The 15,391-nt window shown below is 47.0% G+C and overlaps 1 protein-coding gene across 1 annotated transcript; it reads left to right on the forward strand.

Moving 5' to 3' along the window:
• The first annotated feature begins 13,542 nt into the window (after positions 1 to 13,542).
• On the forward strand, positions 13,543 to 15,163 carry FRAT1 (FRAT regulator of Wnt signaling pathway 1). Its single transcript, XM_087824155.1, has one exon. The coding sequence runs from the start codon at positions 13,650 to 13,652 to the stop codon at positions 14,484 to 14,486; it is 837 nt and encodes a 278-aa protein (XP_087680281.1). The 5' UTR covers positions 13,543 to 13,649; the 3' UTR covers positions 14,487 to 15,163.
• The last annotated feature ends 228 nt before the right edge of the window (positions 15,164 to 15,391 follow it).

Here is a 15,391-nt window from a genome sequence, read left to right on the forward strand (position 1 = left end):
ATGGTCACACAGCGTAACGGTAGGTTATTTATGCTTCATTCCACCCTCTCCCTTTTGACTTCCCAGAGAACCCGCAGAGTTTGCCTCTCTAGTCTGAGTCATGGAGCCAAAACCTGCGTAACTGTTGCTGGCTGAGCTTTAATCCTCAATGGTAGAAATAACTGTAATTATGCTCGCCCTCCCTGCCTCCCGGGCTTCTGATGAAAATTAACTGAAGCAACAGACATGAGAACATTATAAACTTAATGCATTTTTTTTTCTGTATTCTTTTTCTATGCTGGATTTTTCTAAGGGATATTTTTCCTATTGATCCTTCTGACATCCTTTCACCTGAGGTTCTCCCGCTCTCTCCTCTTTCACTAAGTTCTACCCACAAGCTTCAGTTTCTCAACAAACTCTACCCTGCCTCAGAGGCTTTGCACGTGTTGCTTGTTCTGGCTGGCCCAATTTTCACTTAATTATCTTTCAGATTTCAGCTTAAATGTCACTGGTTCAGATGCCTTCCATAGCCCCCACTGTATAAATCAGTTCCCCTACTAAACTTTCACATAGCACTCTGTATTCTTCCTTTATAGGTCTTATCACAATTTATAAGTATATAGTTGTTTGTGTGATCATTTGTTTCATGTGAAGTTTCCCAACTAGACTTCCTGCCACAACTGGGTAGAGACTACATCTATTTTGCTCACTATGACCTCTGGCACATAGTGGCCTTTCAAATAAATATCTTTTAAACAAATTTTGAGGGAGTTTCCTCTTTTTATTTTTCAATTACAGTTGACATTCAATATTATTTTATATTAGTTTCAGGTGTACAGCATAGTGGTTAGACAATTATATAATTTATGAAATGATTCCCCCAATAATTCTAGTACCCACCTGGTACCATACATAGTTATTACAATAATATTGACTGTATTCCCTATGCCGCACTTTACATCCCCGTGATCTTTTGAACAAACAAGTCCTCAGACTATATTATCCAAACCAAAAATTGAATCACATGTTCTACTAGATTATTTCAATTAATGAATTCATATTAAAAATTGATAAAAGTATCAAATAAAACTGCATTTAGTTTCATGTTTAACAAATTGTTTTTATTGAGCAAACACATGAAAAGAAACACAGAATTCAACAAACATGTATCAGTGAAATTTTTTTTTTTAAATATATCTTTATTGATTTCAGAGAGAGGAAAGGAGAGGGAGAGAGAGAGCTAGAAACATCAATGATGAGAGAGCCATTGATCGGCTGCAGCCCGCAACCCGGGCATGTACCCTGACCGGGAATCGAACCCTGATCACCTGGATCCTAGGTTGACGCTTAACTGCTGAGCCACGCCCAGCCGGGCTCAGTGAAATTTTGCATTGAATCCCAAACAGCCTTGGAAAATCCAGCCTCATAATTTACAAATATATGTAAATTACACACACAGGCACACACAAAGCAGAGAGCCAAAGTCTCCAATTCTGCCCTTTCTTCAAAGTAGGAACAAAGTTTCTTTCCTGCTCCATGACACCCAGCACCATCAACTGATTGACTGATTGAATGAAATTGATGCTTTCACACAGAAGAAATGTTCAATACTTTAAAGTAGTACCGCTATAACTAGTGGGAGACCACCATACAGACTATATTTCTGGTTTCATCTGTTTTGATGACATTTTTATACAAAGTCCCTCAATGTTTGGGGAAATACAAGCAATAGTTAAGAGCATGGACTGGAGTTAGTGAGCCTAGGTTCAAATCCTGGCTTCTAGCTATGTGACCCCAGGCAAGTTAGTTAACTTTTTTTTTTAATTGATTTGAGGTCCGGGGATGGACGTTTATTGTTACACTTATTTATGCATTCATTGGTTGCTTTTTATATGTGTCCTGACCCAGGATCAAACCCACAACCTTGGCATACTGGGACGATGCTCTAACCAACTGAGCTACCTGGCCAAGGCTACTTTCTGATTCCATTTCCTTTTCTGTAAAATTAGGATAATAATAATTCTCGAAGAGATATTGTAAAGATTAAATGAGATAATCTCTGAAAAGCTGCTTAGCAACACAGTGTTTGGCACATACCAAGACTAGATAAATGTTCAGGTAATATGATGAATATTAAGAATGCTAAACTCCCTTCTCAGATAACACTTCTATCTCCACTGCTTTGGTGATAAGGACCATGCATTACACTTGTAGATACAGTTTAATCAGTTACTCTGGAGAGGGAGGTGTTTCTCCTCAGAACCAACTGTTCTGCTGTGACTTCTGATTAAAAGCAAGTATCATTGCTGAGTGCTCTAAAATTACACACACACTCCAGCTGACAAAGCTGCACACTATGTTTCTGCAAGCGTGCCACAGCTCCTGGAAATCATCCTTACTCATCTGCTACTATTTGTCAGCCTGGCAATGAGCATGGCTGTTCAGAGGAATTCGTGAAAGTTCAGAAAGTCCTTTTGTTCGGCCAACAACCTGGCTGAACAAAAAGGTCACAGAAAAGTAGCCCCAGCCCTCAAGGAGTTTATAATAAACTCTACGAGATAAAACGAACACACATAAACCACATACAACAGAAGACAGATTAGAATTGTGGAGGGCTAAATAGCAAAGTGGAAAGCAGACTCCTAGGAATTCAGAAACATGGAGAAGGGAAGGGCCAGGGCTCTCAGGGATGGTTAGCAAGGGCACGGGCTTGAGTCTGCCGCAAAGGTCACTGCAGCCTACCTGCCCCAACAGACTTCAAGCTTTGGGGGCACAACAGTGTTCAATCATCTTTGTGTTTTCAGGTGCTAACCTCAGTGGAGGGGGGAGGAGCGAGGGCGGGAGTTGGGAGACAAGTAGAAGGAACAAGCTGAAAAGGAAAGAGAGAGAAGGGGGGTCTGCCCAGGACCCCCACCCAACATAACCTCTCCACACCTCCCCCTCTAACCGCACCCTCCAACAATTCAAGCGACTTGCAATCCAAATTAATCTTTCTGTTTTCCACTTTTTTCCCTTGTTTTCTCTGCTTAAATTAAAACAGGATATGTTGATGCCCACATCAAAATATGGCACAATGAGCATTTCTGAGACTTGCATTGAGACTTATTAGGAATGGGGTGAAGGTGCCTACTGACATTAAAGAAAAGAGACTAAAAATTTAACTGTTCATTATCTTGTCAAAATGGCCAATAGCGCCACCAAAATATCACTTGCTCTCATATAATATCCACTTCCCCCTTTATTTGCTAGCTAACTTGTATTTGTTATGATAAAGTCTTTGAAATCATCATTTTAATGGCTTTCCAATCATCTGTTAATATTTAGCTCTTTTCTGTTTATATTGTTTAATTACACAAGTAATACATGAAGACATTTTCCTTGTAAAAAATATTCAAATACAGGTAAAATCCTTGTCTACCATCCCTACATTCTAGTCCCTCCTCTAAGACACCACTATTTTCTGCTTGATATGCGTCCTTCCAGATCATTTTCTTTACAATACATTTATTTAACAAATATTTATTGAATGCCTACTATGTGGCAGGCACTGTTCTAGGCCTGGAGATGCAGGCATATACAAAACAAAGTCTCTTTCTTGTGGCATCTCTTGTGGCATTATAGTCTAATGGTAACACACATATACATAAAGAAGTACATTCTTTTGCTTTATTTTTATTTTTTTAAATATATATTGATTTCAGAGAGAGGAAAGGAGAGGGAGAGAGAGAGATAGAAACATCAGTGATGAGAGAGTCATTGATCGGCTGCCTCCTGCACGCCCCCAACTGGGGATCGAGCCCGCAACCCGGGCATGTGCCCTGACCGGAAATCGAACCCCGATCGCCTGGATCCTAGGTCAACGCTCAACCGCTGAGCCACGCCCGGCCAGGCCGTTTGCTTTATTTTTAGATAAGTGGTGATACACTTACCCTTATGTGTGAGCCTTGGAGATTTTTCTGTGTCAGAACACAGACAGCCATTATTCTTTTGAACGGCTGTGTAGTATTCCACATTACAGATGTTCCTGGTTTATTTAATGCATCCCCTCCACTTGCACAGTTAGTTTTATGTCAATCTTGGCTGCAAACCCTGGAAACGGACTTTGGCTAACCTAACTGGATTTGTTGGAAAGACACTAGGCTGAAGAACTGGCAGAAAGGAAGGGGGTTAGGGACCCAGAATCCCAGCCAAGTTCACACCGTTCATTGTCACTTGACTTTTAGCACAGTCACCCCTCTGCTGATTTTCCATCTGTCCTTGGGTCTCTGTGTCACTGGTTGAGAACATCTGATTGGCTGGGCCTAGGTAATGTGCCTTCCCCCTTTTGCCAGGAGGAAAGCCCTGTCTCCCACCAAAGTGGGAAATTACCCCCCAAAAGGGGAAAAAGTAAAGGACAGATGTATACTACAAGTCATTTCTAATTTTTTACTTCCTGGGGCGCCTGTTTATCCTGGGCTGGGGCAAAGCTTAACCCTTAAGTCTCCTTCAGATACACCAAAAACTACCATCTACATTATTCCATTAGCCGAAAAAAGAAAACCGTCTTCAGCTTTGCTGTGGAATCCTCTTCAGGACTGGCCACAGGGCGAGAGAGTGGGGGAGAGAGCTCAGCGAGGCCAAGGGAAGGGGAGCCCATCCTGTTCAGCTGAACACAGCCAAGTTCAGGGCTGCAATCCCCAGGTAAAAACTCTGGGGGGTCACCCTAGCTGGTTTGGCTCAGTGGTTAGAGAGCATCAGCCTGTGGACTGAAGGGTCTCAGGTTTGATTCCAGCCAAGGGCATGTACCTCGGTTGCAAGCTGGATCCCCAGCCTTGGTTGGGGTGCGTGCAAAGGCAACCAATTGATGTGTCTGTGTCACATCAATGTTTCTCTCTTTCTCTCTCCCTTCCATGCTCTCTGAAAAGCAACGGAAAAAAGTATCCTTGGGTGAAGATTTTAAAAAAAACTACCACAAAACTCTGGGGATCATTTTCCCCAGCCAGGAGAACAAGCTGGGGAGCAGCCAGGTCACAAGCAAGAGGCTAGCAGAGAGAAGGCAGGACTGCAAGCACGTGCAGTCGTGGAGCATTTGTGAGTGGGATTCACCACCTGCCAGGCACTGAGCTCAGCATTGGGACTTGAGAGTTGAATGAGGCCTGAATCCTACCCTCAGAAAGCTTAGACTGTAGCCGGAGGGCAAGGGATCCAGGCTGTCTGGACCGCAACAGAGGCAAGGACCAAATTCTCTGAAAACCTAAAGGTACTTCAAGCAGCCAGGCCTGGCATGGGGGCTGGATCTAAGGGAGGCAGAGGGTGGTCCTGAGTCTTACAAAGTGAGTTGGAAAGCCTGCAAACCCACCAAATCATTTAGAATTGGAATCCCTCTGGCCCTCTAATCAGAAACGCCCCAGACCTCAGATCAGGAGGCCCCAGGTGCTGATGAGAGGTTTCAAAGCAAGTTACATACACGTGATGCTCAGGAATGATATTCAGGTATATAGTGACCTTGCCGTGTTAAATGTTATCTCCACCATCATGTGAGCTGAAGCCTGGATGGATCCTTTCTTTATGCCACTATAACCCATTCTCATAGAGGGTGTTTTGGCATAGAGAGAAATTTTGCCTGTAAGTCTCTATAGCTATTAGGAAGTAGGGTGAAAGTCAGGAAAGACCCCAAGTCTTCCCCTACTCTCTAACCTCTGGACAGGAGCCTTCAGAATTAGCTTCAAAGAGTCCCCCATCCAAAATCAGAAAGGAAAGAAAATTGTCCCTCAGCCCCTTGTAGGCCTCTGTCATCCCCCACTCATAGGATCCATCATCTTTCAAGACTGTAGAAAGCGAGACTGCTTTGCTCATTCATTCACACTTCCCTATGAATTAAATCCAAGGGTACCACTTCTGGAACATGAATTTAAAGGACTACTTCTAATTGTGAAATAAAAGGCTTGTCACCCAGTTAAAATAATTTCACACAGCCATTTGGACTGGGAAACTTGAAAACGCTCTGGGGGTAGTCAGTAATTGTGTCTCAGGTTACCGTTTTACATTTGTTGCATGTCTAGATTTGTTGGTATGAGTGTTTAATTACATTGTTGGCTTCTCCCATTAGACTGTAGTAGGCTCTATGGGTTAAGGATATATTTGGTTTTGCTTAACAAACTGTTGAATGAATAAAGGAACAAATGAATCAAATTAAAAAATAAGTGAAACAATGAGGTTACGTGGGCCTTACAGAAAAACTATATCCCACCTCTACTGGACATTTTTGTTCAGATGCATCCAGCATCTCTCTAGGGGTCCTCTGCTCCCCTTTCCTCAGTCTGTGCATTTTGGGTGGGAGTGACCCCATCTCTGGATGTAGGGATAGGCAAACAACTCAGGCTTGGCCTGTCAGAGGACCTTCTGGAAGTAAGACTCTTACAGTCTAAGCCAGTCCAAGTATCTATAGAAAAGAAGTATATGGTAAAGAGCTCCACTGGGGTAACCGAATGAATGGGGCGGGAGGGCAAAGAACAGGAAAAGCCACTGCCTGCTGGGGAGCGCAGAGGTAGCCTCATGGAGAAGGTTTATAGCTGCACTAAGATTTTGGTGGGTGGAGTCATTCTCTGCACAAAGAAAGGACCAAACATGGGGAGATGGGAACATGTGAGATGTATTTGGAAGCTGGCGAGGGCCCCGTCTCACAGGAGCAAAGGGCTTCTGTGGGGGTGGAGGGCAAGATAAGGTTGGAAGACTGGCCCAGGGCCAGGCCTCTGAGCGTTCTGGATACTGTGCTAAGGAGCTGAGGGTTTTACTCATGAGGCCATGCGGACCTATTCAGAGTGGGGGTGGTAGGTAACCTGAGCAGGGTTGGGAGTTAGGAAGTTGATCTGCCAGAAGAGTGGATTAAAGGGAAGGAGGCTAGGGCCCAGACACAAGTTGCATGAGCCCAGCCAAGGAAACATGAAGGGCATTGGCAATGGGACCAGAAATAGGGCATGACTACTGGCAGAGGCCCTGAAGGAAAGAATCAACAGGCCTTGGGGAACAGGAACTAGGCAGAGTTCAGAGACTAGGCGAGTGCAAAGCCTGGGTAATAGCATCTGGGTCGTGGTTTGAGAAGGGCAGGTATTGACATTAACCGAAACCAAGTCTGAATCCTGGCTTCGGCACTAGTAATTTGTGTAATCTTGGGCATGTTTTCTCATATCTGTGCCTTGGTTTTCTTTTCCATGAAAGGGGATAATACCTAACTCAGAGGCTATTGGAAAACTAAGGGAAGTAAAATCTGTAAGGTACTTTTCAGGGTAGCAGGCATAGAGTTAAATACTCAATATAGTTAATGGGTACAGGTTTCTTTTGGGGATTATGCAAATGTTCTGAAATTGCATTATAGTGATGGTTGCACAACTTTGTAAATACACTAAAAACTGTTGAATTTACATTTTAAAGGAGTTTTTTCAATATGTTTTTAAATCGATATTAGAGACAGAGGAAAGGAGAGGGAGAGAGAAAAAAAACATCTATGAGAGAGAAACATCGATCAGCTGCCTCCTGCACACACCCCTCTGGGGACTGAGCCCTCAACCTGGGTTTGTGTCCTCACAGGAAATTGAACCAGCAACCTCTCGGTGCAAGGGACAACGCTCAGCCAACTGAGCCACACAGGCCAGGGCTTGAACTGTACATTTTAAATGGATGAATTTTGTGCTATGTAAATTATATCTCAACAAAATGGTTTTTAAAAATAATCCCTATGTGGTAGGTACTATTATTATCTGCTTCATTTCCTGATCTGAGTACTTCTCATAGGCCTGACTGGCATTGCTCTCCAAACTATCTTTGTGGATTTTCTGGTTATATTAGCATTGTCTTTTAAAAGTTCCTGGTTGGCATAAACAAGATAGACTGTTATTTCTTTCTCACATAAAAGAGTGAAGATGTTTTACTGACATGGCCATTTTTCACCTATGATCAACATACAACAAGGCTTTATTGGCCCCTTGTCTTTTCATCTCCTCCTTCTTTATTTCTGTTCTAATGGTAGATCTGGCTGGACCTAGCACAACAATCAGAGAGGCTCTCAGCCCTTCAGTTTTTCCACTGATTCTCAGAATTACCCCAGAACATTCAATAAATTCCTCCATAGCTTACACATTACAAAACAATTTCTCCAAACAAGCACCAGTTTCCTAGGACTGCTATAATAAACTATCACCAACTCAGTTGCCTTAAAACAACAGAAATTTATTCTCTCGCAGTTTTGGAGGCCAGAAGTCTAATATCAAAGGGTCATTAAGCAGGGTTCGTTCCTTCTTGGGGACTCTGAGGGAGAAGCTGCTCCATGCTCTTAGCCTCTGGTGATTGCTGGCCACCCAGGCTTGCAGCAGCATCACTCCAGTCTCTGCCTCTGTCTGACAAACATGTGGCGTTCTCCTTGTATGTCTCTGTATCCAAATGTCCTTCTTTTTATAAAAGGATACCAGTGACTGCCTTAGGGCTCACCCTAATCCAGTTTGACCTCATCTTAACATGATTTTGTCTGCAGAGACCCTATTTCCAAATAAGGTCATATTTACAGGTCGCCCATGGACATGAATTCAGAGGGGACCCTTTTCAACTCAATACACTACTCAGGTCTCCACCTCTGGGACTGCATTCCTCTAAACCTCCTCCCCAATCTTGAGTCTTTCCTACTTTTATAAGTAGCAAAATATTCCACACTGCTGCAAAGCCCAAACCCAGTTATAGACCCACCTGTTCCTAAAACCCTGTTATCTTTTCCACCCTATCAACAGCCTCACGACATTTCAGCTTCTGCCTTCAGGTTCCCAGCTTTCTCTTGCTCCGCTACTGAGAGGTGTTTAATACCTCATTAGCACCTCTTTGCATCTCAGTGTGAATTCCCTAATCTCTTCAATTCTTCCAGTACAAATCCCTCCTCCCCAACCAGCCCAGCTCCAATTGGAGAGCTAGGAGGCAATGAAAGGATTAGTAAATGGGCCAGCCTGTGTCTGTCTGGCTGTTCCCAAGGCCCATCACTCAGGGATGCTGCTAACTTGTACAGATGTCAAGCTTCATTCCTGTCATACAGCTTGAAATCCTCCACAGTGGGCAAGAATCTAGTCAACCCACAACAGACTGTATACATCCTTTCAACACCGGAGAATGAGTCCACACAATTCCCCTGTCAACCGGCCAGCAGGGTGTACACTTCCTCCCTTCCTTCCCACTAGTCAGCCCTCACCCCCCATGCCCTGGGCAGCTCCATGCCCAGGGAGTCACAAAATGAATCACTCCTTTTCTGTAGCTTTTTCTTTTTAACATTCTATTCTCAACATTTCCAAACAGTCAACAAAACTGAAAGAATCTGACAGTGAACTACCCTATTACCCAACACCTAGATGCAACCATTATGTTTTAGGATTTAAAAATTAAGATATGGCCCAGTCCACGTGGCTCAGCAGTTGAGCATCAACCTATGATGCAGGAGATCGTGGCTCAGTTCCCCATGAGGGCACACGCCTGGGTTTCAGGCTTGATCCCCAGCAGGGGGCGGGCAGGAGGCAGCTGATCAATGACTCATCATTGATGTTTCCATCTCTCTCTCCCTCTCCCTTCCTCTCTCTGAAATCAATAAAAATTTATTTTTAAAAATTGAGATTTACCCTGGCTGTTTTGGCTCAGTAGTTAGAGCGTCGGCCTGCGGACTGAAGGCCCTGGGTTCCTTTCCAGCCAAGAGCACGTACCTTGGTTGCAGGCTCGATCCCCAGCCCTGGTCTGGGCAAGTGCAGAAGGCAACCAATTGGTGTATTTGAACAAAAATGCTAACTTGAACACTGCTTCCCTACAGCTCAAACCACTGTGAGTTGGGAGACGAAGCTCGTGAGGAAGAATGGCTCTTTGAAGAAGTTGGCAGTCCAAGTTCTAAGGAAAGGTTTTATCGTGAGGCATGCAGGGCAACTAGGTTGTCAGTGAGCTCTTTCTATTCCCAACTTGTCTGGCCCAGTAGCAATAAGATTAACAACAACAATAAGTATCCTAAACATAAGAACATCCCTCTGATTAGCATGTTGGCAAGAAAACAGGACTTTGAAATCATTTATAGCAAGTTTTGAACAGAACATATGACCAGCTAGGAGGCATTGAAGACCATGACATCATCTCAGGAATCATTGGAAAGGAATGAAATGAATTACTGAGCTCTAGCTACAAAGAAGAGCTAAATGTTGCATCATCATGATAGGCTAGAGCATGTGATGCCTTGATTTGAACTAATGAAACTGTTACACACAAAAAATTTTTTAAAATAAAGTGTACACTTCAGTGGCTTTTAGTACATTCTGTTTGTTTTTAATCCTCACTGGAGGATATTTTTTCCATTGCTTTTCAGAGAGAATGGGAGAGAGAGACACACACACACACATCGATGTGAGAGAGACACATGGATTGCTTGCTTCCCGCACATGCACCCAGGTATGTGCCCTTGACAGGAACTGAACCAGAGACCCATCATTCTGAGGGCTGATGCTTTAACCACTGAGCAGAAACAGCTAGGGCATATTTGCTTTGTTGTATAAACATCACCACTACCTAATTCCAGAACATTTTTATCACCACAAAAGAAACCTCCTACCCATTAACAGTTAGTCCTGATTCCCCTCTCCTCCCATCCCCTGGCAACCATTAATTTACTTTCTATCTCTACAGATTTGTCTGTTCTGGAAATTTCACATAAATGGAATCATACAATATGTGGCCTTTTGTGTCTGTTTTTTTTGTTTGTTTGTTTTTTCCACTTAGCATAATGTCTTCAAGATTCATCCATGCTGTGCCAGTACTACATTCCTTTTTATGGTGAATGATATTCCATTATATGAACAGAAAACATTTTATTCACCCATTTATTAGCTTATGAACGTTTGGATTGTTCTGCTTTGGGGCTAATATGAATAATGCTGCTGTGAACATTTGTGTACAAATTTTTGTGTGAACACGTTTTCAATTCTCTCAGGAACGTACCTAGGAGTGGAATTGCTGGGTCATATAATAACTAACATTTTCTTATGTGTGCTTTATCATAGATCCACCTGTCTTACCCATCCTTCTATCCACATACAAATCCATCTCATTTTTGCGCACTTGAGAATAAATTGCAAACATTAGTATACCTCATCCCTACACTCATCAGCATGTCTATTAACCAGAATTTAATATTTGTTTACAGTTGTTTCCCTTCATGTAAACTTTATGTACAATAAATACAATGAGTTTTAATACATGCATATACCTGTGAAACCCAAATGAAGCTACAAAGATACAGAACATTACCACCAGCCCTGAAGTTCCCTCAGGCCTGTTCTGACTCAGTCTTCGCCCTGGCTCCACCCTCTCTAAAGGCAATCAGTCTTCTGATTTTTTTCCCCACCATAAATTAATTTTTCTTGTTCTAGAACTTCATATAAACAGAATCATATGGTATGTGCTCTTTTTTCTCTGGCTTCCTTTTCTTAAGGTACTGTTTTTGAGATTCATCCATGGTATTGCCATGCAGCAGACACTCTTGTTGCTAAAGAGTATTCTGTTATCATATTATGACTGTGCCGTAGTTTATTCATTCACCTATCATGGTAAACACTTGAGCTGTTTCCAATTTATGGTTTTATGAATAAAGCTGCTATGATTATTTGCCTGTAAGCCTTGATACACATCTGTTTTTATTTCTCTTAGGAAAGGAATTGAATCACAGGACAGGTGTACATTTCGTTTTGTAAGAAACTATCAGATCTCTCTCTGAGGTGATTTTTCCCCCCACACAGTGTATGAGGCTTACAGATTTTGAACCAAAGAATAAAACACAAATCGTAAACTGCTATAATTATTTTCATCTAAAAATTTTAAATAATTAGGTTCAGCTAAGTAATATTCTAGCTAATAAATGGCTGCTTTGACCATACTTTCAAATGAACAATGATTTAAAATGAGGGAATGAGCCCAGCCAGCGTGGCTCAGCAGTTGAGCATTAACTTTTGATCCAGGAGATAGTGGTTGGATTCCCAGTCAGGGCACATGCCCAGGTTTCGGGCTTGATCCCCAGTGGGTGGCGTGCAGGAGGCAGCCGATCAATGATGACTCTCTCATCATCGATGTTTCCATCTCTGTCTCCCCTCCCTTCCTCTCTCTGAAATCAATAAAGATATATATTTTTAAAAATAATAAAATGAGGGAATGACATTTGCTCAGTATTTTAAAGTAGCTAGCTCCCTACTACCTGGCTTCTGTGTTTGCATGTGCGTGCTTTGTGGCTAGTTTTAAAAACAACTTTATTAAGGTACAATTTACATATAAAATTCACTCATTTTAAGTAAACATTAAATGATTTTTAGTAAATTTACCGAGTTGTCCAACCATCACCATAACCCAATTTTTAATATCTTCATCACCCTGCTAATATCCCTCCCCTGGTTGGCTTGTAAAGGCTGGTCCACCAAAAGTCTAGTGTTTAGAAGCTAGGCCTGAGGGGGTTGGGATTCTAAATAAAGGTCTAAAACCTCCAGGCAACAGGACAGTGACCGATTGAGTTTTCTGCCCCTCCGCCTTTTCAAAAATGAAGTCGGAGTTGCAGGCTTCATGGCGGGTGGGGAGGTGGGGGGCGTGGCATGGATGCTCCACGCTCTCTCATTGATGTTTCTCTCTCTTCCTTCCTCTCTCTCTTAAAAAAAAAAAAAAAAAAAAAATTAATGAAGTCTTGGTTAACCATTAAACTAATCATGATATCTGGAATGGAGATCTGGGGATCTCCATTTCCATCCAAACAGCCCACCACCCTCCCCTCCTGCTACCCTCTCGGATAGAATACTCCCCTGTGGGGTGAGGCATTCTTCTTAAATGAACTTTCTAGCTCAGAGACCCCGTCCCCCAAGACTGCAACCTTGTCCTCTACAGTAGTGCCAGCCCCGGTCCAAGGCCCCACACACCCATACTCTTGATCAAGAAACATTAATTCGTGGCTTTTTTTTTGGCCAACTCCAACTCTGCCCTACCCATTCGCACCGCAGGGCCCCTCTTCCTTTCCTGGCAGCCTCGTTTCCCTAACCTCCAGACGAATCCCTAGCCTGAGTCCTCCTGTCTGTCCTCGCCTGCCTCGCCGGGTCGTCGCTGCCCAGACGCCGGCACCAGGGACCTCAGGAGCGCCCAAGCCAAAACCAGAGGAGTGGACGCGCTTGGGGGAGGGCAGTGTGTGGGCGTGTAAGTGTAGGTGTTGTGTGTGGAGGAAACCAACAGAGCCCACGCGGGAGTCCATCTGCTGGAAACGCCAACACGCCCGCCTAAGAAAGCGAGGGTCAACTGCCCATTGCGCCCCCGCGCGCGGCCTTCGGGACCGTGGAGCTCAGAGGGAGCGAGACCCCACCCCGGACCCGGGCCCAGGGGGAGCCCCGCCCCCCCGCGTACGGTGCACCCCCGCCCGGGCGCGGTGGTAGCGCCCCGCGGCGACGTCACCCATTGTTTACAAATCAACCCGAGCCGGTTGGATTCCGGCTACCGCGGCTGCAATGCGCGGCACGAGTGCCTGCCGGTGCCCGGCTTCCTAGTCGGCCCCGGCCCCGGCCCCGGCCCCGGCCCACCTCCGGCCTCAGCACCGCGCCCGGCTTTGCCGCGGCCCAGAGCCGCCAGCGACGCCCGCGGAGCTCCGGGTGCCCGGGCTGGGGACCATGCCGTGCCGGAGGGAGGAGGAAGAGGAAGCCGGCGGGGAAGCCGAGGGGGAGGAAGAGGAGGAGGAGGGCAGCTTCCTCCTGCTGGAGCAGTCGGTGACGCTGGGCGGCTGCGGCGAGGTGGACCGGCTGGTGGCCCAGATCGGCGAGACGCTGCAGCTGGACGCGGCGCAGGACAGCCCGGCCTCCCCGTGCGCGCCCCCCGGGCCGCCGCTGCGGCCCCCGCGGCCCCCGGCGGCGGTGCTGGCGGACAAGGCCCGGCCCCCGGTTCTGCCGCTGCTTCTGCCGCCCGCGCCGGCCGCAGAGGTGGACCCGGCGCCCCCGGGGGTCCTTCGCTGCGCCCTCGGGGACCGCGGCCGTGTGCGAGGCCGGGCTGCGCCCTACTTTGTGGCCGAGCTCGCCTCAGGTCCCAGCGCCCTGTCCCCACTGCCCCCTCCGCCCAGCCTAGATGGGCCTTCGGGAGCCGACAAGCGGGGAGCCCCAAAGCCGCTGTCGGGCCCGTGCCGGCGAGGATGGCTGCGAGGGGCCTCCCGCCGCCTGCAGCAGCGACGCGGGCCCCAGCCGGAAGTCCGCACCGGCGACGACGACCCGCACCGGCTTCTGCAGCAGCTGGTGCTCTCGGGGAACCTCATCAAGGAGGCGGTGCGGAGGCTTCATTCGCGGCGGCTGCAGCTGCACGCGAAGCTCCCCCAGCGCCCGCTCCCGAGGCCCCTGCCGGCGGCGGCGCACAAGCCCCCGTCGCCGCGCAGCCCTCGCGCGGCCTGCGGCCACCCCGGCGCGGCGGGAAGGACGGCGCAGCCCCGCGCTGGCGACGGCGTCCCGGTGCCGGGCAGCTAGTGCCGCGGGAGCGGTCCCCGCGCCTGCCTCCGCCGCGAGGACTAGGGCTTCCCCTGAGGGCCGCATCTCTGCTCAGACTGCTGAATTCGCGCTTTTGGACGCGGGGAAATAAGCTAATTAGGACGAGGAATCGAAAAATCGCGAATGTTTTCGTGGGGAACTGAGGTCAAGCGTCCTGATGTTGAAAAACAGGACTCGGTTGGCCCTATGTCAGGCAGATTACAGAGCGCACCCCAAGCCCACAGTCGGTCGGACTCTTTATTTTTGGCGTGACCATGCTCGCAGGCACGGCGTGCAGTGCCACGCAGCCGCCCCGCGCCCCGCGCCCCGGCGACCGTGGGGCCACGGTTCCTGCTTCTCAGGATCGCCGCTCGCCCCGAGGACGACGATGATCCCAGTTACCTGTTTTTTATCTTTTCAGGGTTGGTTCCTGATTCACTTTGGGGGGAGGGGAACATGAGTAGACCATCATTTCAGGGAGTACTTCAAACTGCCAGACTTGAAAATTTACGACAATGAAAAAAAACACCATGTTGTGTCTGTTGGGGTGCTGATTCTTAAAACACACAAAGGTCCATGAAAGGCCCTTTTCTCTGCCCCGGCTTTGCGACTGGCTGCGGTCCTGCGAGTGGCCGGGCGGGCGAGCCTCGGTGCGCCCAGGGCGGGAGCGGGAGGCGGGGCGGCGGCGAAGGGCTGGAGTCTCCTGAGGACGAGCGCGCCGCCGCGGGCGTGGGGAGGCTGGGACCCCGGCCCGCTCCTGCCGCGGGCCCCCGCACCCGGGCTTTCATGGAAACTGCCACAGCCGGGGCCTCGGGGCCCTGCTCTCCCCCTCCGCGCTGTTCTGCTCAAGAGGGTGGTGCCGGTGCTCCTGGGGGCCCGGGCTGGGGGCTGGGAGACACCACGTG

This window comes from Miniopterus natalensis, chromosome 14, assembly GCF_054644295.1.
Source record: "Miniopterus natalensis isolate mMinNat1 chromosome 14, mMinNat1.hap1, whole genome shotgun sequence".
Taxonomy (NCBI): Eukaryota; Metazoa; Chordata; class Mammalia; order Chiroptera; family Miniopteridae; genus Miniopterus; species Miniopterus natalensis.